Raw genomic sequence first — 23,826 nt, forward strand, 5'->3', positions numbered from 1 at the left:
GGCCCGGTGGCACAGCAGTTAAGTGTGCGCGCTCCACTGCGGCAGCCTGGGGTTCGCAGGTTCAGATCCCAGGCGCGCACCGACGCACTGCTTGTTAAGCCATGCTGTGGCAGTGTCCCATATAAAGTAGAGGAAGATGGGCATGGACATTAGCCCAGGGCCAGTCTTCCTCAAGAAAAAAGGGGAGGATTGGCATCGGATGTTAGCTCAGGGCTAGTCCTCACAAAAAAAAAAAAGGGCAACTTCCAGCCACTCCTGATTCCTTGAGCCCACATCCACTAGGGTTTGCTTCCCACAAATCCCTTAAACAAGAGTGGATTCCATTAAGGAAGTTACACTCTAAGATCTTATCCCCTTCCTCAAAAGTGAGGGCAAACTGCATGACCGACAAGGGACCGAGCACGGCAGCTGCTTCTCGGGGCGGGTAGCTCTGCTGAGCCTGCATCGGGGTGCTGAGCAGAGGAGGACCAGCGGCCACTCTGGACAAGGGATAGGACGTAACTCTTCCTGCTAACGGGGGGTTTTGAATGCCCCTCCCAGAACCCTGGACATCACCAGGGCACAGACCCAAGTCGGAGAGCCTGGGTTAGAGACACAGGGAGCTGCAGCAGCACATGACCGTCTGGCTTATCAAGTAACTTTGCAGAGCATGCTGGGGGAGTAGTCAGTTAATCAGTTAAAAATTAGTTCATAAAGGTTTGATATTTTTTAAATGCGCTTTCGTTTGTAACTTCCAATGGTTTAACCTCTGTAACATTTAAAGTGTTGGTATAAATTGATAAGAAAAAAAAGTCTAAATTCACAATAGATAAACAGGCAAAAGACGAATAGACACTTCACAAAACATGCGATACAAATAACCAATTTATAAAAATGTTCAATCTCACTTGTAATTAAAGAAATAAGATCCCATTTTCCCAGCTATTAAATCAGCAAAGTTAAAAAAAAACAAGCAAACACAGACCTTGATGGTAACAAAGTGACCCCCTGGGGCTAGAAGTATAAATTGGTTTAAAAAAAAAAACTTTCTGGGAAATAATTTGGCAACAGGGAGCAAGCATCTTGAAGTCGTTCAACTTTTGGACAGGAAAATTCTACCTCTAGGACTCTATCCATAGCCGTTGGTGTGAAATGCAGAGTAAGGGGGCCCTGTAAAGGTCCTTGTCACAAAGTTATGTATCAAAAGCCCCAAACTGGAAACCGTGACGTACAAAGTACAAGGTGTGACTAAGTAAATCCCATACCTGTCACCCCTCTGCTCAAGCCCTCCAGGGCTTCCCGGAGTCAAAGCCAGTGGGTGGCGAGGCCCTCACGTCCCTCCATCCCCCGCAGTCACACGGCCTCCCCCCTCCCTGGATGTCCACAGGGCTTGTCCCCCACCGCCTCCTGTCTCCACCCACCCATCACCTTCTCCTTGAGTCCCTCCTTGACCTCCCCCTTTCCTCCATCTGACCATGTATGTGTGTATTTTCTCTCTCCCTCTTCTAGAACATAAGCTCCATGAGGGTAAAGATTTTCTGTTTTGCGTCACTGCTTAGAACCCAGCAGTGCCTGGCACAGAGAAAGCCCTCTGTCAACATTTGTTGAATGAATGAACAAACGAATGAATGAATGAACACTGGAGGGCGCTAACCACAGTGGGTGAATGGGCAGAGGTGACACAGGCCTGTCGGGCTCCAAGAACCTAAGAGTGCCCAGGCTCCTCCAGGGAGGGCCCAGGACTGGAACAGAGCACAGCTGCACTGGACCAACAGACAATGAACACAGCCCTTAAAAATCACCCGCACAAATTTTTTTGTGTGTGTGTGAGGAAGACCGGCCCTGAGCTAACATATATTGCCAATCCTCCTCCTTTGTTTTTTTTCCCCTTTTTCTCCCCAAAGCCCCAGTACATAGCTGTGCGTCATAGTTGCACATCCCTCTAGTTGCTGTATGTGAGACGCGGCCTCAGCATGGCCGGACAAGCAGTGCGTCGGTGCGCGCCCGGGATCCAAACCAGGCCGCCAGTAGTGGAGCGCACACTGCTAAGCCACGGGGCAGACCCCCACAAATTTTTAATGACTTGGAAAAATCTTTATAATACAGAAAGTGGAAAAAGCAGGTACGAAATTTTATGAACAGCGTGTCACATACACGGGGAAATTTTTTTAAAGTCTAGACGCAGCTCCAGGTGGTAACACTGCTGCTCGGCCTTTCCAGGAGTGGAGGCTGGAAGCGAGGGGGGTGCCGGCCCCCCTCGCTCCCCCACCCTGAGCCCCCCACGCTGCCCCACTTATGAAGGTCATCTACCTCGGCCTCCCACTGGCCTCGAGCTCAGAGTCCTCCCAGAACCAAGGAACACAGGCAGCTTCTTTTTTAGGTCTTGCCTACTTTCTTCTCTCCTCCATCCCCAGAAACCCCCCAGGGATTTTTGCTTACTGAATTTACACTCATACCAAATTCTCCAGAAAACAGAGGAGCCAAGTACAGGCAGAGAGTGGGATGTGCTCAGTTAACACCCCATGCACCACCCCAGCCCAGTGCCCACCAGGTTCCCCATCCACCCTGAGAGTGTAACCCTTCCCAGAGGGCCCTCCTTCCTGGGTCCCCAGAATGGCATACCCTCTCCCCAGGCATCTCTCTGTTTGGAGCAGGGACGCCCCACCTCACAAGCAGCTTTATGTCAGGAGGCTGCCAGGAATGCTAGGTCCAAAAGGAGGGTCCCAAGGCCACCGCGGGGCCCCCTGGGAAAACCGTGATAGATTACCAATGTCTACCACGGGAGCGGGAAGCAGTAGGGGCAGGTTTCTGCCATTCCTGGTCTACAGCTAGCTACGAAGCCGTTCACATCCTTCCTTTACTTGGAACCTGCCTCTCCCTTTCCCCCACACCACCACCCTAGAAATGCAGTCATCTGCGCAGTATTCAGACAGTAGAATGAATGAAAGATGCTGAAGAAATTCTATTTGACAGAAACTAGACCCTAGGGGGGTCATCACCTTCCAGACCAATGCTGTAACTACTGTACCCACTGCCCCCTCCATCCTGAGGATAGATGCTAAATCCTTCAGACCACCCCCAGGCTCCTGGCACTCAAAGCCATCAAGCTTTCTCTACCCAAAGATCTTAAAATAAAAATCCTGTTGGGTCCTCTCCCCTGGTTAAATCCCAACCACTCACCCAGGTCAAGCCTAGACATTCTAGAATCAAGTATCATACAAGAAATCTTAAGGATGTACTCTAACCCTTCCTGAGGTATGGAAGTTCCTTGCCTCCAGCCTCCATCTGAACATCTTTGGGGACAGGGAACGAACGCCCTTCCTAGAGCACCGATTCTATTCCCCAAGGTTCTGCACGTTATCCGCACAGCCTGCCCATAGGGGCTCCCTGCCAGGCCTGGTTCTGCCCTTCAAGGTCAACCAGAGTCTAGTCCTTGCACCACACGATAATTCTTCAAAGGTCTGGGGTCTTACACGTCAGCTGGGCCTGGTGCCTGGGCTGGACATCCTGACCAAGCATCCTCGGTCAGGACAAATGGCAACATCTCCCCCGACCCCAACCCCTGGGAGAGCTCATTCCAGTGATCTGCTCCATTACCTTTTATTTTATAATCTACAGCAGTAAACTTCATTTCACTGAAATAAACAAAACTCATCTGGGGCCTCATCCAGTTTCCTGGCTCAGCAGAGCGGCCATCCCAGCATGATCTCGGTGCTCAGCTTGAAAGGGGAGAGATGATTTCAAAGCGGGAAGCCTCAGCCTAAAGCACTGGCTCCCCAGGGTAGCCAGGAGGTAAGAAATATCTCATTTTCTTTTTTTTCTTTTTTTTTTTTTTTTGTCTTTTGTTTTTTTGTGAGGAGGACCAGCCCTGCGCTAACATCCGATGCCAATCCTCCCCCCCTTTTTTTTTCTTGAGGAAGACTGGCCCTGGGCTAACATCCATGCCCATCCTCCTCCACTTTACATGGGACGCCACCACAGCATGGCCTAGCAAGCAGTGTGTCAGTGCGCGCCCGGGATCCGAACCTGTGAACTTGGCACGCGCACTTAACCGCTGTGCCACCGGGCCGGCCTCCAGGAATATCTCATTTTAAAGGAGTCTTTTACCAATCTTTAGAGAAGCGAGGCCTGAGTTAAAGGAACTGGAAAACCGTGGCCAGCTAGGTTAAGGGACTCCCAGAAGATTGGAGGCGCTGGTTAGAGTTTACACCAGTATCTGTCTTTGCTCCCTACCCCTCTGCTGAGGCAAGCACAGCTGACTTCACCCACTACTTCATAGCAGGGATCATCAGACATGGAAGTTCTGTCCTGGGCCCCGCAGGGGAGGCAGCAATGCTCAGGGTAATGGGAAGAGGTTTAGCCCTCAGCTCCAGGGGTTTAATCCTGGCTCTGCCACATGGGAGCAATCTGGCCCAGAGCCTGCACTCGACCCTCTATATGCTTCCACCTCAGCAACTCTTCTGAGCCTCAGTTTCCCTGATTGTAAAACGTGGCTGGTGACACCCATCCTGCAGGCGTGTTCACAGGTAGAAGGGGACAACCTATGTAGAGCGTCCTGTCTGGCCAGCACAGACCTGGAACTCAGTAAGCACTCTCTTACCCAGCTTCTCCTTCCCTCCTCCCCTTTGCTACTCAGAGTCTTTAAAAAAAATTTTTTTAGGTATTTGTTAAATTTTCCTTTCTAAAAATCTGGATTTCTGGCTTCTTTTGAAAAACTGAAAGATCTAGCAACACTGTATCTATATGCCCTCACAGCCACAATTGGTTAGATCCACATGACAGCTGCCTAGCTTAGAAGGACATGCTCCGCAGTTCTCCGCAGTCCCCACTCATCCCTACCACTCACCACTGGCCCACCTCATACATCATTTACTTCCCTGCCCCAGCGGACATCTGAGCTTGCACTAGACCACCTGAGTAGCAATTTTTTTGGCTTCCCATCCCTGCTTAGTTGAAACTTTTTCTGCCAGGCCTTTATTCCTCCCTAACAGATTATTCTTTTCTTCTTATTAAAAGGCAGAGAATATTTTCCCACTCACAAAGCAAAGTACCCTGCTTTGTGCCAGTCCTTGGAACATTTACTGAGCACCTACTGTGTGTGTCATGCTGGTAGGGGTGGGGCCTCAAGGATGTATAAGACGTGGTCTCTGCCTTATAGCTGAGGGGGTGCTGGGATCCATAAGGCACCCCCGTGACTGCCCTGTACAGTCTCCGAACTGCTGAGTCTCCAAAAGGCAGAGGTCGGCAAACTTTCTCTGCAAAGGGCCCGATAGGAAATGTTTTCAGCTTTACAGGCCATACGGTCTCTGTCTCAAGTACTCAACTCTGTCTGCAGTAAGAGAGCAGGCACAGACCATATGTAAACAAACGGTATGGCTGTGTTCCAGTATTTACAAAACCCTTGTCAGCCAGACTTGACCCCATGGACTGCAATTTGCCGACCCCCGTGCGAAAGTTTCTCAGTTTGATGTGGCAACATAAAATCCCTCAATTTCTAGGAAAAAAAGGGAGGGGGGACTTGAAAGTCATCAACCAGAGAAGAGATCTGCTCCTGTGGATTTACTGAAGCAAGACTACCACCCTCTTCAAGGAAAGGCCACACTCTAGGGACATTTCGCTGGTGTCACGCAGACCTGGACGAGTTCTGGCTTTGCCACTTACCGGTGACGGGACCTTGAGCAAGTTAATCTCAGTAGGCATCTGTTTTCTTACAGTAAAAGGGGCATAATAATTAGAGCCACCTCACAGGGCTGTTTTGAGGAATAAATGAGATCACTGGTGCAAAGGGCTTGGGCACAGTAGCTGCCAGAGTGAGAGTTCAGTAACCATAGCCACAGTTATATCATCAATGAATGAATGAATGAATGAATGAATGGAGACTGTCCTACTCACCTTGAGATCTCTGGCACCACACAGCAGGTGTCCAATTAATGCTTGCTGAATCCATGGGACACAGTATTCTATTCCAATCGCCTCAACCCTCCCCAAATCCTTCAGAGCCACCACAGTGCACACAAGAAATTGTGCTACCTCCTTTTAACCATTATGAACACGCTAATAATGATTTAAACCGAGCTTTAAAAAAAAATTTTTAAGTGAAGGAAAAAGAGTCAAAAGCTACTCTGCAGGGAAATAACATTAAGAATGTTCCTAACGGCTTCTGGACATCAGCCTCCCGGGCTCCGTGGAGCTCAGGGCAGCCCTCACCCTCCACCTGTCAGCACACTCTCCCCAGACCACAGAATTCTCCACTTCAGGCAGCACGGTACAGCCAGGCCTGCGGAGGAGGGAGGCGGCATCTCACACATGTGGGAGACCACGGTGCTGGGATTCGGCTGAGGGTGTGCCTGTGCGGACCAGGGAGAGGCCCCTTGGTTTTCCGGGGGCAGGGCTGGGGGGAGGCTGACACTGGATGGAAAGTGCTGTTGTGACACGAAGAATCCACAGGCCAACCAGATGGAGGTGCTAGGAGCTCCACTTCCAACCACCCTCAGGGATGTGTGGGCCCAGGAGTCAGGGAAGAAAAGGCCCGGGGAACCAGCAGAGCAGAAAACAAGGCTCCGCGGGGCAGCCAGGGGCAGGCCATACTCACCCTCGGCTCCGATGGACACCAGCTTGACCCCCTTGCTGGCTATGAAGTCCAGGGCCTTGTTGACGTTGGAGATCTTGTGCACCCGCATCTTGCCTCTCTCCGGCTTGGCCAAGCGCTCACCTGAAGGCAGATCGAGAGGAAGGGGAGATGCTGGTACCCAGGAGCCATGGCTGCTCTCACAACACCCTCATCCAGGGCACACCTCCGAGGGATACACGTGTGTGCCACCTGGGTGCAGGCAAATGCCACTCGGGCAAGGAATGAGAGGGAGGGTCTACCCCGCCTCTTCTCTCTTCAGCTTCTCAGATCTAACCTGTTCGCACCCACTCAACAAGATTGTATCAAGCCCCTCATGTATGTCAGGGACTTAGCTGGCCGCTTGGAATGTGCAGGTAAACAAAACAGTTGCTTGCTTTCATGTGCTTACGGTCCAGGAGGAGAGACAGGCCTTCAACAGAGAAACACAGATAAATATACACAAATGAACAAACTCCAAGGAGGGGAAATGCTTAAAAAGAGGACGCAGAAGAGGAGGCGGTGGGAGGACGAGGAGTTGCAGAGTGCTCGGGGCAGGCCTCTGAGTGGGAGGGCAGCAAGGCCCAGACTGCAGAGAAAGGTGATGAAGGCAGAAGGAACAGCACATGCAAAGGCCCGAACTCCTTCTAGTCTAGACTGTTTGGCCTGGGAGGCAGTGCGGGTCAGCCTAGAGTATTCTGAAAAAGCTCCCTGGGTGTTTAAATGTAAGTGCCCACAGCATCCCTCTCTCATTAGAGAACGGCAGCTCTTGTCCGGTTACTGCCTCCCGAGGGCACCCACAGCTCAGCTCCCAGTTCACCCCCACCCCCAACCCCAGCTTCCTCATGGGAGCACCTGCTGCCCAGGCGACAGGGTCAGAAGCTGCGGGGAAATGGGGTGGAGGAGCTGGTTCTCCAAACACCCCATTAAGAGCACTTTCATCCCAGAACAGAGGCGTCCAGGGACCTCCCGAAACCATTTGAAAAATTTATATGTGCCACACATACCCATACCTGGGGAAGGGGCACAGGGCTTTCAGAGTCTCTAAGAGGTCAGGGACCCCATAAGGCTGAGGACCACCATCCTAGAGCCTGAAACTCAGGACCCTTGCACCTACCATGGTCTCCAGACCAGCCCAGCTGCACACCCCCCTCCCTGCCCCACCAAGTACATCAACAGTCTGGCTAAGAGAGCTCACCGGGCTGGGCAGCCGTGATGTCAGAACAGCACTACCCCAAGGAGCCTCCCAGACCCCCAGAACTCCCCAGCTGCTAGAAGAGAACAGACTTCCTGCTACAGATGTGATTAGGCCTTGCAGCTCCCAGGGAAGCACAGCTGGGTGTTAATTATTAAATCAAGACTTTCCAGTTGTGGCTCTCTCAAGGCTGTGGTCTCTGGCCGGCCTCAGCAGCAAGTACCCTACTGTCCTCCCAGGCAGATGGGATGCTACAGGGGCTCCCTCCCATAGGATGGAGGGAGGCAGTGCCACGTCCCCCCCCCAGAAGGCTGCTCCCGCTAAAGCCCCAGCCCTCACGTCCTGCTAAGGGTCCTGAGCCCCCCAGCCAGCTCACCAGCTGTGCACACCGGCTGGAAGGGGACGTCCCCATGAGGGCAGTAGGGGCGGCAAGGCCAGCGGTTCTCAAGCTTCAGGTGGCACAAAACCGCCTGGAGAACCTGCTGCCTGCAGATGTCCAGCCCCGTTCCCGGCCTCCTCAGTCTCTGGTTTAGGAGGTCTGGGGTGGCTGACACGCAGTCCCGCTGACTCTGGTATGGATGGTCCAGGGACCACACTTTGAGGACCTCTGCAGGCAGCATCCCCTTCCTTCTCCTGTCATCTTACCCATCTCCAGAGACGCTCAAGGAGGAAAAGTCAGCGTCTCGGTGACATGATCTCCCCCAGCCCCGGGAAAGAGACAAGCCCCTTCACAGACGCACACAGGTCCCCTTGGGCACAGGCCGGCCCGTTCAGTGGGAACGCACTGGTGGTCACGCAGAAGAGCCCAGATCCGGTCACTCTTAAGATTTGTCACCCACATGCCAAGTACAGTTCTAAGCACTTGGGACACAGAGATGAGACCGTCCCTGCCCCAAGGAGCTCAGGGTGGAGTGGGGAGGAAAATGAGGGAGCCAAAATGACGACACCACGTGACAATGACACGCGAGAGGAATTGATGTGGGGGAGGTGGCGGGGAAGCCCTCCTGGAGGAAACCCCTGAGCTGAGTTTTGAAGAATGCAAAAGAATAATACCAAGTAAGTTTGTTTGTTTGAACCAAGAAATGTTGGGAGAGGAGGTGGGAAGGACATTCCAAAAGGCAGGTAGAGGAAAACAGTACGGTAGTTCCTTAAAAGTTGAACAGAATTACCATCTGACCCAGCAATTCCACTTCTGGGTATATACCCAAAAGAACTGAAAAGCAGGGACTCAAACAGGTGTCTGTACACACACGTTCACAGCAGCATTATTCACGATAGCCAGAAGGTGGAGACAACCCAAGTGCTAACCAATAAATGAATGAATAAACAAAATGTGGTGTATGCATACAAAGGAACATTATTCAGCCTTAGAAAGGCAGGAAATTCTGACACACGCTACAACATAGATGAAGCTGGAAGACATCATACTAAGTGAAACAAACCAGATACAAACAGACAAATACTGTATGATTCCACTTATATGAGGTACCTAGCGTGGTCAAATTCACAGAGACAGAAAGCAGAATGGTGGTTGCCAGGGGCTGGGGGGAGGACGGAATGGAGAGTTAGCGTTTAACGGGGACAGAGTTTCAGTGTGGGATGATGCAGAAGTTTGGAGATGGATAGTGGTGATGGTTGCATAATAATGTAAATGCATTTAATGCCTCTGTGCATATTTAAAAATGGTTAAAATGGTAAATTTTGTTATGTATATTTTACCACACACATACAGATTTCACTGCAAGGGAGATATTAAAAAGTATTGGAGGGTAGAGGGAGGCAGTTAGAGCTTGTGCAAAAGCACAGAGAGCATGTCATCTGGGAAGGATGGCATGTCTTCCAGGGTGGCAGAGGGTCTGAGGCCTGATACCTTTTTGGGAATAGTTAGTTGAAAACAAAGCAGGTGCCAGCTCACACAGGATACCTCAAGCTACGCTAAGGAATGCAGGCTACAGGCTCAAAGCCCTGGGGAGGGACTGAAGGGTGTCGAGCAGGGAACAGCACGACCATATTTGGGCTGTCGGGTGGACCTTCTGGCTGTGGTGTGGATGACGGACTACAGTGCGAGGGAGGAGCTTGGAGGGGGTCAAGGCCTTGTGGTATCATCTAGGTGAGAGTTGACGTAGGCCCACACTGACACCATGGTAGCAGAGGTTAAAAGACAGATCATAGAAGAAAGAAATACAATGAACAGAAATTGAATGCTAAGTTGGAAAGAAGAGCAAAGGAAGAGCTGTCTGTGATTCCCAGATTAGGTTCAGGAGAACAAGATGAAGACTGCAGGAGGAAAAAGGTTTGCTGGGACCAGGAGTGGTAAGTACAGTCCTGGACATGCCGAGTGGACCCTGGGGGACATCTGGGTGGAGATGCCCAGTGTGGTTCCGCATTTCAGAGGGGGCTAGAGGGAGAAGGCTGGACTGAGACTAGGTCTAGGACTCTCTGGTGTCAAGGTGGAGGGTCAAGTGAAGAGAGTAGCTAAATTGCCCAGTGGGTCAACCAAGGCTAGAATCTTGAGGACCGCCAACCTTCAAGGGATGGTGGAGCAAAGATATTCATAAGAAAGCTGAGATATGCATTCAAGAGGAGCTGTCCCCTCAGATATCTGGACATCCAAATTCCAAGTTGGGTCCCAGATAAGGGACTGAGATCATGCAGATATAGGTAGATAGGTAGCCATGGAGCCAAAGTTTGCAGATGGTCAGCCACGGCTGCATTCTTGACCACAGAATCCTAGCATTTTGGAGGAGAAAGGACCTCAGAGACTATCCTTCAAACGCTCTCTTTTTGCAAATGAGGATGCTGAGGCAGAGAGGCAGTGACCTGTCCAGGGACACATGGATGGTCAGGGGCAGAACCAGGACTGAGGCCCAGTCTTCTAGTCTGAATTCATACACCTCACTGCCAACTGCTTTCAAGAGGCCCACAGCCAGCCATGACCACAGGCAAGGCAGAAGCAGGGGCGTCAGGGCAGCATTCCCCAAGCAGCAGAACCCAGCGGGCAGCATCTCCCGGGCCAGGGGCCCAGCTCACCTGAGATGACCTCCAGCAGCAGCATGAGCTTCAGGCCGTCCCGGAAGTCCTCTTCGATGTTCTCGATCTGCGTCCCCGCTTTACGGAGGTGGGAGTTGCACCATGCCGTGAACGTCTGGGCAAGGGAAAGAAGCGCAAGCCGTCAGGCTCCCCACAAGTCACATGGTCTCTGGGGCCCTCACAGGGGCCCCAGTGGGTCCCCAGGACCCGCCTGCCTCATGCCATCTCTCCAGTTGCTCTGCATTAGGTACCGGCAGGCTGGTGTTGTCACCCTCGTTGGGCACAACATCTAATGGGGCCCGGGAGGCAGGGAAGCCCACTCAGTAGAGGGCAGCAGCTGAGGAGTCGCCCAGCAGACCCAGGGGCATGGGTGGGTACCAGAGGGATGGATGACACAGCACCCTCCTTTAACACCTCACCTTCCAACTGTCTTCCAAAGACATCATCCCCACCCACATTTACAAGTGCCACCATTCCATTCTGAGCAATTTACCTCTTAGAGTGTACAGTTTAGTTTCAGTCTTCACAGCTATGAGGCAGAGTACCCAGGAGTAACATATTAAACCTCATTTAGGGTAAATTAGTTTATTAAATCCTTGTCCACTCAGCAGCTAAGAGAAAACAGTAATCAGTTTTGTTGGGGACAGGGTTCAGAGGCACAGTGTCCAGATAAGGAGAGAGAAAGGTAAAGTACCTTAATGCGCGTATGTGTGTGCATTTGGGGTGGGGGGTGGAGGCACTTTAAGCTGCGAAAGTATGAGCAAGAATTCCAGAAAGGGAATGTAAGGAGATGAAATGAAAGACCATCAACATTGTAATGTTCTAGTCTGTAGGGAGAGCAGCAACATTGAAGCTCCTTCTATATTAAGCAGATGATCCGGCAGGCCACCCACCAGGCTGCCCTGTGCCAACAGCACCCCCTGGTGGCTCAAACACAGAACAGGGTGACTCAACAAACATGAGAAATCAGTGTGCGCTATCTAAAACTGGGGCAGGCGTCTCTCCCCAGCTGTCACATTCCATGGGAAACAGAGAGAAGAGCTCTCTTGCTTCAGATCCAACCCATTCCTTGGCAACTCCAGACTTCTCTGCACCCAAAGGCACTCTCAACTACATGGGGGCTCGAGAGCCAATGTTCAGCCCCCACCAGCAGGACCAGCCAGCTCTCTTCCCACCTGCCCTGCAAAGTTGCAATGGTGAGCAGTGTGTTATTCATCATAACAGTAGCAGCCACACTAGAAATACCTCTCCTCCCTGGAAAGGTCACCAGACTCGTGACCCCCACCACCACTTCCTCTTGCCCCGGGGAACTCCAAAGAGAAGTGGCAATGAATGGGCAGGGGAAGGAAATAATGCCACATCAGTGATGACTGGGGAAAAGAAATGGCTGCTTAGGTTTATAAGCAAGAGTTGAAGAGCCTGTGAGCAAGAAGGGGAGCTATCAGTCCACACAGGTGGGGAAGGGGGCAACACTATCACACCCCCCAACTTTGGGCTTCATCTTTAAATCATGTCTCACTAGGAACTCACCAACACAGGATACTTCTCTCTCCCTACAAACACATCGCCACTCCGTAGGCCAGCCCACTCCCATGAGAGAGAAGAGGGGTGTGTGTACTGTCCCAAAGACAGGTGTGTACCGTGGGAAGACAAGCACACAGATTGGGGATGGGCAGGGGACATATACTGATTCCTCAGCCTGGATATCTTCTATGCATGCATGGCTAACTCACACTCATCTTTCAAGATTGAGCTAAGATAACACCTCCTCCAGGAAGCCTTTCTGACAGCCACCCACCACATCTGGGTTGGGGACATAGAGCCCACAGCACCCTGCACCCACTCCATCATTACCTGTATCCTACTGCATGGTCATTGCCTGGCCACTTGTCAGCTCCACACCTGGACTCAACAGTCACCCTAGAGTCCCAGGGCACAGAGTCAGGGACACAGCAGTGAACAAAACAGCAAAAATCCCTGCCCTGTGCCGCGGACATTCTAGCGGATGTAAAAATTGAGCAACTAGGTGAAGGAGCAAGGAACCGATGCAACGTGGGAGGGTCCTGGAAGATCTAGCTGCACCCGTGGGTGATGCTGAATGGTATCAGGGCAGGGGAGGATGGGCCGACAGCGCTCTCAGGGACTCTCCAGAAGCAGAAGACAGCTCAGAGGAAAGGGATGCAGCAGGGCAGGCAAGAGCATTTACTGGGGGCCCTCCCTCTAGTGCTAGCACTGCAACCCTGGCAGGAGACTAGAGGGACTTAGCTTTTGCTCTCATTTTGTTATAACTTTTTTGTTGTTGTAAAAACTATTAAAGAGTTTTTAAATCTTTCAAATCAATATAACTTATTTTGCTTCCATATTCTTTCCCAGCGGTCACCTGTCCATATGTGTGTGCCCTTCTCTCAGCTGTCACACAGCACACTCTTGGGGGGAGTGTGCTTGGGGGAAGAGGGCTTTATCATTTCCCACCATCTCATGTTTCCACAGCCCCTTGCTCTCATCACCCCTTCCAGGCCCATGCTCAGCCTCTGCCTGGAGTTTTCTACTGACTTGGGGGGACCTGGATTGCCCCAGTAGCTCAAAGGGATAGTTTCAGGTCCAGTGCGGCCCGGGTCCTGGTGGGAACCACCAGCACCCCACAGATGGGGCTGTGAAACCTCACTGGTTACCATCGAGTCGTGAGGGGTTGAGGGTGAGAGGAAGGAAGAAGAGGCTGCTTTTGTAGAAAGATACTGCTTTTGCAAGAGGAAAAGTGCTGTTGAAAGCAGCCAACCCCATTTCCTGGGGAAGCCAGACCCAGAGCTGTGGGAGACAGAAACACCTGTTTGCTCAGGTCTCTCATATGAAGCCCTGGTTCTGAGGCCTCAGGGACTGCCCCTTGCTAAAACCCCCAGGCCCTCATGCCCGGCCCCCACAGGTGACTGCCTCGAAGGGGCCTCTGAGCACCTCCCAAATAAGAAAGATCCCCCAGCAAGCAGCACCCATCTCAGAGCTCAGGCCTAAGGAGGGAATGGTGGAGGTAAGTCAGTGATTAACAGCACGCACTTTGAGGGTTGACAGCCCCGTGGCCTAGTGGTTAAGTTTGTGTGCTCCACTTCAGTGGCTCAGGTTTCCCGGTTCAGTTCCCAGGTGTGGACCTACACCACTCATCAGCCACGCTGTGGCAGCAACCCACATACAAAATAGAGGAAGACTGGCAACAGATCTTAGCTCAGGGCCAATCTTCCTCATACAAAAAAAAATAAAGAACATGCACTTCAGGGTGTACCAGATCTGGCTTCAATGCTCAGATCCGCTATCATCAGCTGTGTGACCTTCAGATTAACCTCCCTAAACCCCAGTTCCCTCAGCAGTAAAATGGGGAGAGTGATAGCACTTTATAAAAGTCAGGAGGATCACCTAGAAAATATTTATGAAGTGCCTGCCACTTAGCGAGGGTTCAATAAATGGTATGGAGAAGAAAAGCCAGCTCCCCTGACACCTTCCTGTGGACAGGGCCCGGAGAACACGCTCCTCTGGCTCCCACGCCAACCCTCCTCCCACCTCCAGCCACCAAACTGTGTTCCGGGTGCCACTCCTGCAAGGCTGCACTGTGTTTCCAGACGACACCTGTGTGTCTGAGAACTCTTTGTGAACAGGCACTGATGTGTTATGGGAGAGGGCTAACATTGTGGGGGATGCAGAAAGCCTGTGATTTTGAAAGTGGCTTGAGGCCTTGGGGCACAAGGAGGGGAGAGCGCGGTGTGCGCCTCCATGCCCACGGCACAGCCATATCCTCTCCCATGGCCCAGGGCAAGCCTTGGTCTCCAAGCTCGAGCTCCCACATTACGACAGAGGTGGGCCCTGCCCCTTAGCAGTGCTCCGGGGGTCCAGCAAGGTGGGAAAGCCAACAGCCACAAGTGATGTCCATGGCTAGAGACCCATGGCCTCGTGGCCTCCAGCACAGGCTGCCCCAGCAGGTTCATGGTCCAGCCTTATTCAAATAAAGGGCAAAGGGCCACTTTACTGCCTCAGTCCCAACCCGGCCCTGCCCCATCCAACTTTCCTCTTGCTCCAAGAGCCCCATCACTGGGTCCCTGCTCTAACTCAGCCTGACTAAGGAGATAGGAGGAGCCGATGGGCCTTCAGGGCACCCACTCTGTTGCAGAAAGCAACTCAGGAGGCCGAGGTCTTAGGAGAAGTGCTTGGGCTGCATGCTGGGAAGGCTCTCAGAGCGGCCACAAGAGCTAGTCCCCTTCTCATTTCACCCACCGCCAGCCCCGCTGCACAGCCCCCGAGGGCCCTGGACAGAGAGGGACGGGCTGGCAGAGAACTTGGACCCCTGCTCAATTCTCACTGCCTCAGGCCACCTACTCATGTCTAATCTGGCATAAAGGTGATTTCAGGAGATGAAGAGTGTAACTGCCCAGCACTGTAGTTCAGGGATGCAAATAGGCCAGACCTGGCCAGGCTCCATGCGGCAGGGGCGGGGGGCGGGGCCAGGGGGCAGGGGTGGGGATGACACTTGAGCCAGGTCAAGGTTCATAGAGTTGATGGAGAGAAGCATCTTTCTCTACCTTCTCTACACGTCTCAAGTCTTGCTTTCACCCAGAATCCTCTATATCTTCCCGTTATATCTTTAACAAGTATCATGCCCATATATTTCCTTTAAAATGTGTCGAGAAGGCAAATGGCTTTTGAGAACATGCTCTCCCTACTCCCCAGCTCAACGCACTGGAATGTGACCTTAGCCACACAGGCCTCTTCAGCCTCCGTTTTCACTTCTGTATAATGGCGACAATAGCATCCAGCAGGCAGGACTGCGATGAAGATTAAATAATACAGTATATTTTACCACAACAAAAATATTGGGAAAAAAGATAATATTAACATATTAATATTGTTAATTTATATTAATGATAATACTAATATGTGTTTCAAATATAGTAAGTGTGCAAGAAGTAGTCCCTACCATCATCATTATTGTCTGAATAATCACACTAAGCTGGGATCTGGGGTACAGAGGATCACCCCATAAGCACGAGTTGGGGGCTGAGCTTTGGAGGTCAAGCGGCACTCACAGTCTGCATCTTGGCGGGGGAGGGAGTGGTAAAACACGAGATGCTGAAGCACAGGAAGGTCACAGGACGTGCTCAGGGTCACTCCACAGAGCAAGTATCCAAGAGATTGGAAGGAGTCACTCTAAAGAAGACACTGCAAACCCCGGGTCCATCACCTTCTAGCCAGGGGGTAACCTTGGGCAGTGACCCATCACGGCTCTGCCTCGAGGCACTCATCTGTAACATGGGGGTAACAGCAGCAGGGTGTTGGTTGCAGCACTCCATGAGACAATCCACTGAAAAGAGGGCCTGGAACAGAGCGACTGCTCAATAATTATCTACTATTACTATTACCACAATAATTAGAGTTATAATTATCACAGGCTCATGCTGTTCAACACATTTCATCAAAGAATGTTAGATCTGGAAGATGTTGGACATCACCCAAACTCTGACTTTACAGCTGAGGACACACAGACCAGAGAGGGCGAGTGGCTTTCCCTAGGCCACACAGCTGGGTATATTCACAACCCAGCCTCCTGGCTCCCAGGCCCACATACTTTCTGCTCCACCAGGATAACATGGATTTCAGGTGCAGGTACAAATGGCGTGCTGGAAGGGAGCAGCAGAACCGAAGCCAAGAGTCTAAATGGCCAGACAAGTGGGCTGAATCTTCTGGAGTGTCACTGAAAATAGGTCACCGTGAAAACACTAACCAGATGGAAACTGGATGACTCTGCCAGCACTGACATAGGAAGTCTGAGTTGACGGAACATCAGTAGAGCTAGCATGGCATAGGGAGCCCGGCCGGGGGGCAGCGTGGTGGAGAGAGGTGAGGGGAGCGCAGCCCAGAGGAAAGCAGGTAGTTGTCCAGAGGTGGGAGATCATTCTGTATGGTGGGCAGATCAGAAACACATCTTTGAAGGCAACTCTGGGAACTGGAGCTCTTTCACCAGGAGGAGAGAAGAGAGGACTCAGGGGCTCACCTCACGTGTTTGAAAGACCCTCCCATGGACGAGTGAATAAACTTGTTGGGTACAGCCCCAGGCAGAGCAAGGCAGGCAGCAATGGTGAGGAACGTGGATTCTAGAGCAAGACTGATCTGGATCCAGCCCCAGCTCTGCCCCTGAATGACCTTGGGCAAGTGACTTCACCTCTCCAATCCTCAATCCTCACAGCTGTAAAATGGGCATAATAATAGAAGCTGCCTCGAAGGGTGGCAAGTGGTAAGCACATCACCCACACGTAAGGCTCAATAAACAGTAGCTACTGTTATCAGGATAACAGACAGGAAGCTGCAGGGAAGATGGAGTTCAATGTAATAAAGACAGACCAAAAGCTGGATGTACAGGGTATTACCTACCAAAGGTGTGTGCTTGGGGGGGGTGCTGGGAAAGGATTCAAGCACCCCCCGGGGGCTGAGCTAAGTAAGGTCTCTTACAATTCTGATTCTTTGAGAGCCCAAGGCAGCTGTTGAAATGGTTGGTTTAGAGATATATTTGAAGAGTTCAGTTAGGCCAAGTCTAACACACTTAAGTGTCTGAGCAGGTTTCTCGATCTCAGACCTATTGGTATTTTGGTTTGGTTACTTCTTTGTTGGGGGCAGGGGGCGCTGTCCTACTCATCATAGGATGTGTACAGCATCCCCAGACCGTACCCACTACATGCCAGTAACATCCTCCACCTCAAGTTGTGAAGACCAAAAGTCACTCCTAGTTGACAGCCTGGTCTGGAGGAGACAAACACACATGCCAGAAATAATAATAATAATAATAATAATAACAACAGCAGCTCACATCTACTGAGCACTTACTCGGTGTAGACCCTCTCTGAGTGCTGGATCCCCTTAACTCACTCAATCGTCACAACACTGAGGCAGGTGCTATGATTATCCCCATTCCACAGACAAGGAAATGAAGGCACGAAGAGGTTTAATAAATGAGCACAAGGGGCGAGTATAAGAAAAGCAGGACCGGTTAGTCTCACCTCCACGAATGCTCATGTATTTTTCTGGAAACAGAGGCCCTCTCGGGCTATCCTTTGTTTTTCCACTCAGGAGAGCAACATGAGTGCAGGCAAACGGTTGCAAGTGGATAAGGTGGTAAGCAGGAACTGGACCACGGCCTCAGTATCAGTGCGGGGCTGGCGAGGGGACGCAGCAGCCTCTCCTTGGCTCTACGTGGGAACATGGCCCTCGGTTGCCACCTCCAATGAAGAGGAGCCAGATATTTGGACTTTTGTATGTGAATCCCCTAGTTTTTAAATGCTGGTACAATTTAAAAATAAGACATCCCACAAGCTCCCCAAAAAGATGTCAGCAGGCTAAATCTGAATTAAGATTCAGGGGTCTCTGGTTCCAGAATGGGAAAACGTGAGATCTTGCTAAGTCGCCTAACAAAAAAAGTTACCCGCACAGGAACGTGTGGTGTGTGAACATGAGCTCTCAGGGGACAGCTGGGCCCAGCACAGTTAACACCCCTAACAGACCACAGCCCACATCAGCCACCTGGGAATCTGGTAGCAAAAGCTGAGGGGACTTCCTGGGGGGGGCGGGGGGGGTAGCAGGGGCTCCCCTCATTTGGGCTTGATTAAGGACCAATATCTGTCACCAGGGACAACAATTACATGTGCCACACACCTATGCACACACACTGCCATGTGTGTGAGTTAAAACAAAGGTACCAATTTTCATTTATTACATTGGCAAAAATTAAGCTTCTGCTAATTCCCACTGTAAGATGGGTACAACGGCAAAACCCACAACACGTCACAGCGGGCAAGCTGACTTGGTACTCTGGCAGAAAGCAACTCATCAAGAGGAACTAAAACAGGCATAAACCCTTAGGCCAATGCTGGGACGCTCTCCTGGGTAAATAACGCTAAATAAAGACAAGCCCGTGAGCATGAAAATGTTCTCACCAGCATTACTTGAGAGGAGAAAATCAGAAATAGTCCCAAATTATATTAATAGAGTATTAGTTAAGTAAATTATGATTCATCCACTTAATGGAACATTACATGGCCAAAATGATGGGTTCTGAAACTATATATTATTATGGAAAAAGGCTTATATATAATTAACGAAAAGCAGGATACAAAATTGTATGCCCTGCAGGTTTAAAACCATGTGAGCAATCACACGAACACGAGGAAACGGCTGAAACAGAAAACCTCCAGACGCACGCAGGGCTGGTGCTCCAGTGATGGGATAGTCCACGACTCTTCTGTCACCCCTTCCCAGTGGTTGCAGAAAAAGCTGAGAACCACCAGGCGCCTGCAAATGTGGCTGGTTGTTAACCGTCTACTCCCTGCCCTCTCCCTGTGAGCACTCTCCTTCCGATGTTCACTGGCCTCAGTGCACAACCCGGGCCGTCCACTCCTGGCTGACCTCCCAGAGAAGCCTCCGTTGACAAAGGTGCTTTATCTACTGGTCGCGCAGCAGAGTAAACAAGATAACCCACCGCAGCCAAATGAGACTGGCTCGGCAGCGGTGGTGGGACAGCAGTGCCACCTCACCCGGCCACCAGGCCCCAGGCGCACGTGCTGACCACACCCCTCCCAGGCACATCCTCCTGCTCTCCTGGGATCCTGACACTCCACACCAGCCACAGTTCACTCCAGGGGAATTACTGTTCAGAGGACAGGGGTCAGGAAACCTGGGCCCTGCCCTGGCTCAGCCAGGCGTGTGTGTGACCTCGGAGAAGTCACCTCAACCCTTTCCAGCTATGTGACCCCAAACGAGTCCCTCATATCTCGCAGGCCAGAGCCCAGCAACTGTTCCCATCATAACGCGCCTAATTAAAAGACACAACCAGGGGCCGGACCAGTGGTGTAGTGGTTAAGTTCGCACACTCCACTTCGGCAACCCAGGGTTCGCAGGTTCGGATCCCGGGTGCACAGCAACGTTCAACTTGTCAAGCCATGCTGTGGTGGCGTCCCATATAAAAGAGAGAAAGATGGGCACAGACATTAGCCCAGGGCCAGTCTTCCTCAGCAAAAAAGAGGAGGATTGGCAATGGATGTTAGCTCAGAGCTGATATTCCTCATTAAAAAAAAAAAAAAAAAAAAGACACGACCAAATAGAGGACCAGGGACAATCTTTTGTTCTTCTGTAGGGTTGATTCCAATTGGTGGGCTCTGCTCTTTGTCAAAAGAGGCCAATAACTTCCACAGGGACAACTTCACCTCAATGGACTCACAGCATTTCAGTCTCAAGATACCAGCTCCCACCCCTCACACCCAGACACCTGTTACTAGTTTACTGGACAGTCCTTGGAAGCTCTATGCCAGAATATTCTTATATGCCAGGAAGGACATACAAGGACCTGGAACAGTGGGTGCCTCCAGGGAGGGAGCTAGGAGGCTCCTGACAGAAGAGGGAGGGACATTTGCTTTTCACAGAATAGCCTTTTGTTTCTTTTGAATTTTATACCAGGTGCAGTCATTATCTATTAAAAAAAGTTATGCAAATATAAGAAAAGTCTATCTGGAAGTATGTACATTTATCTGTTAAGTCAGGCTTGTGGGATGGGATAAAGGGAACTTCCTATTTCTCTGGGATTATTTGGGGTGGGGATGGGGGGTGGTTAGAGCTCATGTATTACCAGGGGGAAAAAACCCCAATGTTTCCAAAACAAAAAAAGAACATGAAAAAGGAAAAAATTATCCCATCTATTTAAAAAAATTAGAGAATCAAATAAGATATCATATAGAGAAAATGTTCTGACATACTTTAAAAAGTGTCTTATTAGTGTAAAATATTATAAAGTCATAATTAGGAACCGGGACATGAGGATAAACCAGCAATCATGCAGACACAGCCACCTCAATAGTTAGACAGCAAACTGTTAACTGTGGGGGAGAGGAAGGGCAGCACCCCCCGGCCAAGGAGCCCCAGAACAACCCCAAAAGCTTCTAAGCCTCCTGGAGGTGGTACAGAGCTTCCTAGACAAGCTGGCTTCTCATCAGGTGGTCCCCTCCCTGGAGCAGAGCAACGAGGACCCTGGTCTAGGCTTATCAAGTCAAAAATCAGCTCACCAGCACCGCCCACCCTTCTGGGCGGGTGCCCTGCCATGACTGCAGGTCAGAGCCGGCCCGCCTCTGCGCTGTTGGCCTCGGTTGCAAACATCAGGCCAAGGCCCCTAGAGAGGGCGGGGCCAGCACGTGTGCACAGGGCTGAGTTCTCTGCAGCATCTGCTGGCACAGGGGAGGTCACTGCGGAGCAGCCAGGGAGCCTTCTCTCTCGGGCCCCCCTGGAGTCCCTCTGACCCCCACCCATAGCCAGTCTGGCCCGGGCATGGGCACTGGTTGGTTTGTCTAAGCAAAGAGCTGCCCAGAAGTGATCTCAGATGCCCGGTGTTCCGGTAACATAAACAGGAGTATCTGGTTAACTTATCAAGGGCAGACTGCCAGCCTTTCAAAGTAAGCTGTCAGCTGGTTCCCTCAGAGATGAAAAGCCGAGTCCTCAAGAACATCTCCACCCAGATCTGTTTACTTTGCACCCACCTCAGAGTGGCTACTGAAAAAGCTGAGAACCACCAGGCAGTTTCCTCTGCTCGGAAAGGGCACCTCCCTAACAAGCCATGTGAATGCTGGGGTCCTGGAAACTCAGGGTGCAGGTGGCCGGGGGTGCCTCAAGGAGCCAGACTTTGGAATCAGACAGAGCTGGGGATTCAGTGCCACCTACACCTCTCATCGGCTCTATCTCTTTGAACAGGATTCTCAGTCTCAGCCTCAGGGTGCCCATCTGCAAAACCGGGATAACAAGACCTACAACGGCACAGAATTGGAGGACCAAATTAGATCTTATGAACTTAAAGACGGTCCAGTGCGGTGTCCACAGCAGATGCTTTAAAAATGTTAATCCAGCCGGCCTTTCTCACTCACCGGCTACATGACCTTCATGAATGAAGGCCTCAGTTCCTTCATCTGACAAGTGGGGATTTATAACATCACTACTTTGCAGGGCCGTTGTCAAGCTGAGGGCAATGGAAGCAAAACATTCAGCAAGATGCCCAGGACAGAGCAGGAGCCCAGTAACGCCCGCTGTCACTCTGCTCTCTCTTCCCAGTCCCCTCCTATTTCATCAAAGTTAATCATTCTCAGAGCTCTACATGTTGGAAAGAAAGAGGTCCTGTTATTTTTTTCCCCACTGACGAGGAAACCCTGAGACCAGCCTCCCGGCCAGGATGAGGAGACTGGGAGGGAGCAGGGCCTGTGTGTCTCCTGGTTGGTGTCCACTGCAGCCCGTTTCGGGAGACACAGCGCCAGACGCCTGGAGGTTCATCATGGCCAAGGGGGAGGGGGGCCAGACGGCTCATCCCGGAAGGTGGTTTGACCTAACGAACATGCCCCAGTTGGAGAGGGCTCCCAGGCCCACCATGAGGCCAGGCACTTCCTGCCAAGCCCTCGAAAGATAGCCCGCTGCATGGGCAGCCCAGCACCGTCCTGCCGGTGCAGGCAGAGCCTGCAGGCTGCCGAGAGGATTCAGAGCCGTTTTAAAAGTCAGGTGGCACGTGATCCAAGTGAAGAAACCAGGGCTGTCCTCTTAGCTCCTGGCCAATGAGAGCTGGCTGCCCCCACCAATCTGCCACCTCCGCAGACTCGCCTCTCCCAGGGACCATGAGCTGATAGCACCAAGCCAGCCATTGGCAGCCTCTGTCAACTACAGCCTTAGTGATCCAGGACTCGCTGAGCCTCGATTTCCATGTCAGCGAAACAAAAACAAAAACGAGTGCCTATTCCATGTGGTTATTGGGAGGGAGGGTTGTGTGAGCTAATGCACCGGGCTCAGCCCACACAGATTAAGTGCTCACTAGATGCGAAAAAACCAAAAATCTATCTACAGAGACAGAAAGTAGAGCTGTCCCCTCATCCACTCCAGGTACCAAGGTAACGGCCAAGCTGCTCAGCTACAGAACAGTAGCCCGTAAGGGAGCTGAGATGAGGATCCCAAGGGGGAATGGCCTGGCCTCATCTTTGGCCCTATGGAGCACTTGAGCCAGGCGTGAACTGTGAGCTTTAGATGCCACTGGCCTGACTGATGCCTCCCCCAGGGAGTGGTTACTCTGAAGAGCAGGTCATGCCCCAGGGCATTTGCTTAACCATCAGAAGCCAGTCAGCTCCTCCTGGGCACACTTCACACCACCCCACAGCAGGCTGGCACCCGGCTCTAGAGGCCAGTGTGAGAACAGCCAACTCCCCAATGCTGACCCCAAGTTTGGTCCTGCCTGTAACATCTCCCTCACGTCTGGAGTCCAATTCTGCCCTTCCAGGTCTGACAGCACACAGGCCTCGGCGGGCTGCAGCTCACAGGAATGGCCCACACATTCCTTCCCCATAAAAGGAAAAGCCACCCCAAAGTGAGGTCATTTGGTTTTTCTGGCACAGACGCAGAGAGCTATGGACCACTCAATTCTACAAAGAACTTCCCAGACGACAAGGATTTGGCCCAGCCTGGTATTCATAAAATACGGGGATATGTGGTCTGGCTGAGCAAGCCTAACTTGACTCCTCTGTGTAGTTGAGATGTGACCCTCAACTTCACAGCTTGAAGCCTCGATCGTTTTATCTGTGAAATGGGAATGACCAAATCCACCCCTCTTGGGGTTCTGGTACGAATTAAACAGCACAATTCTTGACTTACACCGGGGGGGGCTCAAAAAGTAAAATAAAATGCAGTTAGCGCCCCGCCTCTCTCCAGGGTCATTTCTTCTGAGTGTGCTTTGCTGACCGGGAATGAGGACCTGCCTAGACTCCAAGTCCCCCGTGTGGAAGCTTCTCTCCAGAGGTCAAACCGCTTATTACAAATTTGCAAGCAAGAGAGAGATACATAACTGCTCGGACAAAGAAGTTTTCCAGGTCTCTTCTCTGTGCCCCTAAATAACCTCCTGGGCTGGAGCTTCTCTTCTGGCCTGTCCCAAGTCCCCCACCCCCGGTCATCCCAGCCCTCTCGAGGCATCTCCTTTGGCACT

The 23,826-nt window shown here is 51.5% G+C and overlaps 1 protein-coding gene across 3 annotated transcripts in view; it reads right to left on the reverse strand.

Moving 5' to 3' along the window:
- The window catches only part of ACTN1 (actinin alpha 1), a 98,811-nt gene that overhangs the window by 36,711 nt on the left and 38,274 nt on the right, over positions 1–23,826 (reverse strand). For all 3 annotated transcript variants that reach the window (XM_058567191.1, XM_058567192.1, XM_058567190.1), the window contains exons 2-3: positions 10,812–10,926; positions 6,572–6,691 (exon numbers count right to left, since the gene is read on the reverse strand). In XM_058567191.1, the coding sequence (XP_058423174.1) occupies positions 6,572–6,691; positions 10,812–10,926 (235 nt within the window). The remainder of the gene's footprint in view (positions 1–6,571; positions 6,692–10,811; positions 10,927–23,826) is intronic.

Source organism: Diceros bicornis, chromosome 24 (assembly GCF_020826845.1).
Source record: "Diceros bicornis minor isolate mBicDic1 chromosome 24, mDicBic1.mat.cur, whole genome shotgun sequence".
NCBI lineage: Eukaryota > Metazoa > Chordata > Mammalia > Perissodactyla > Rhinocerotidae > Diceros > Diceros bicornis.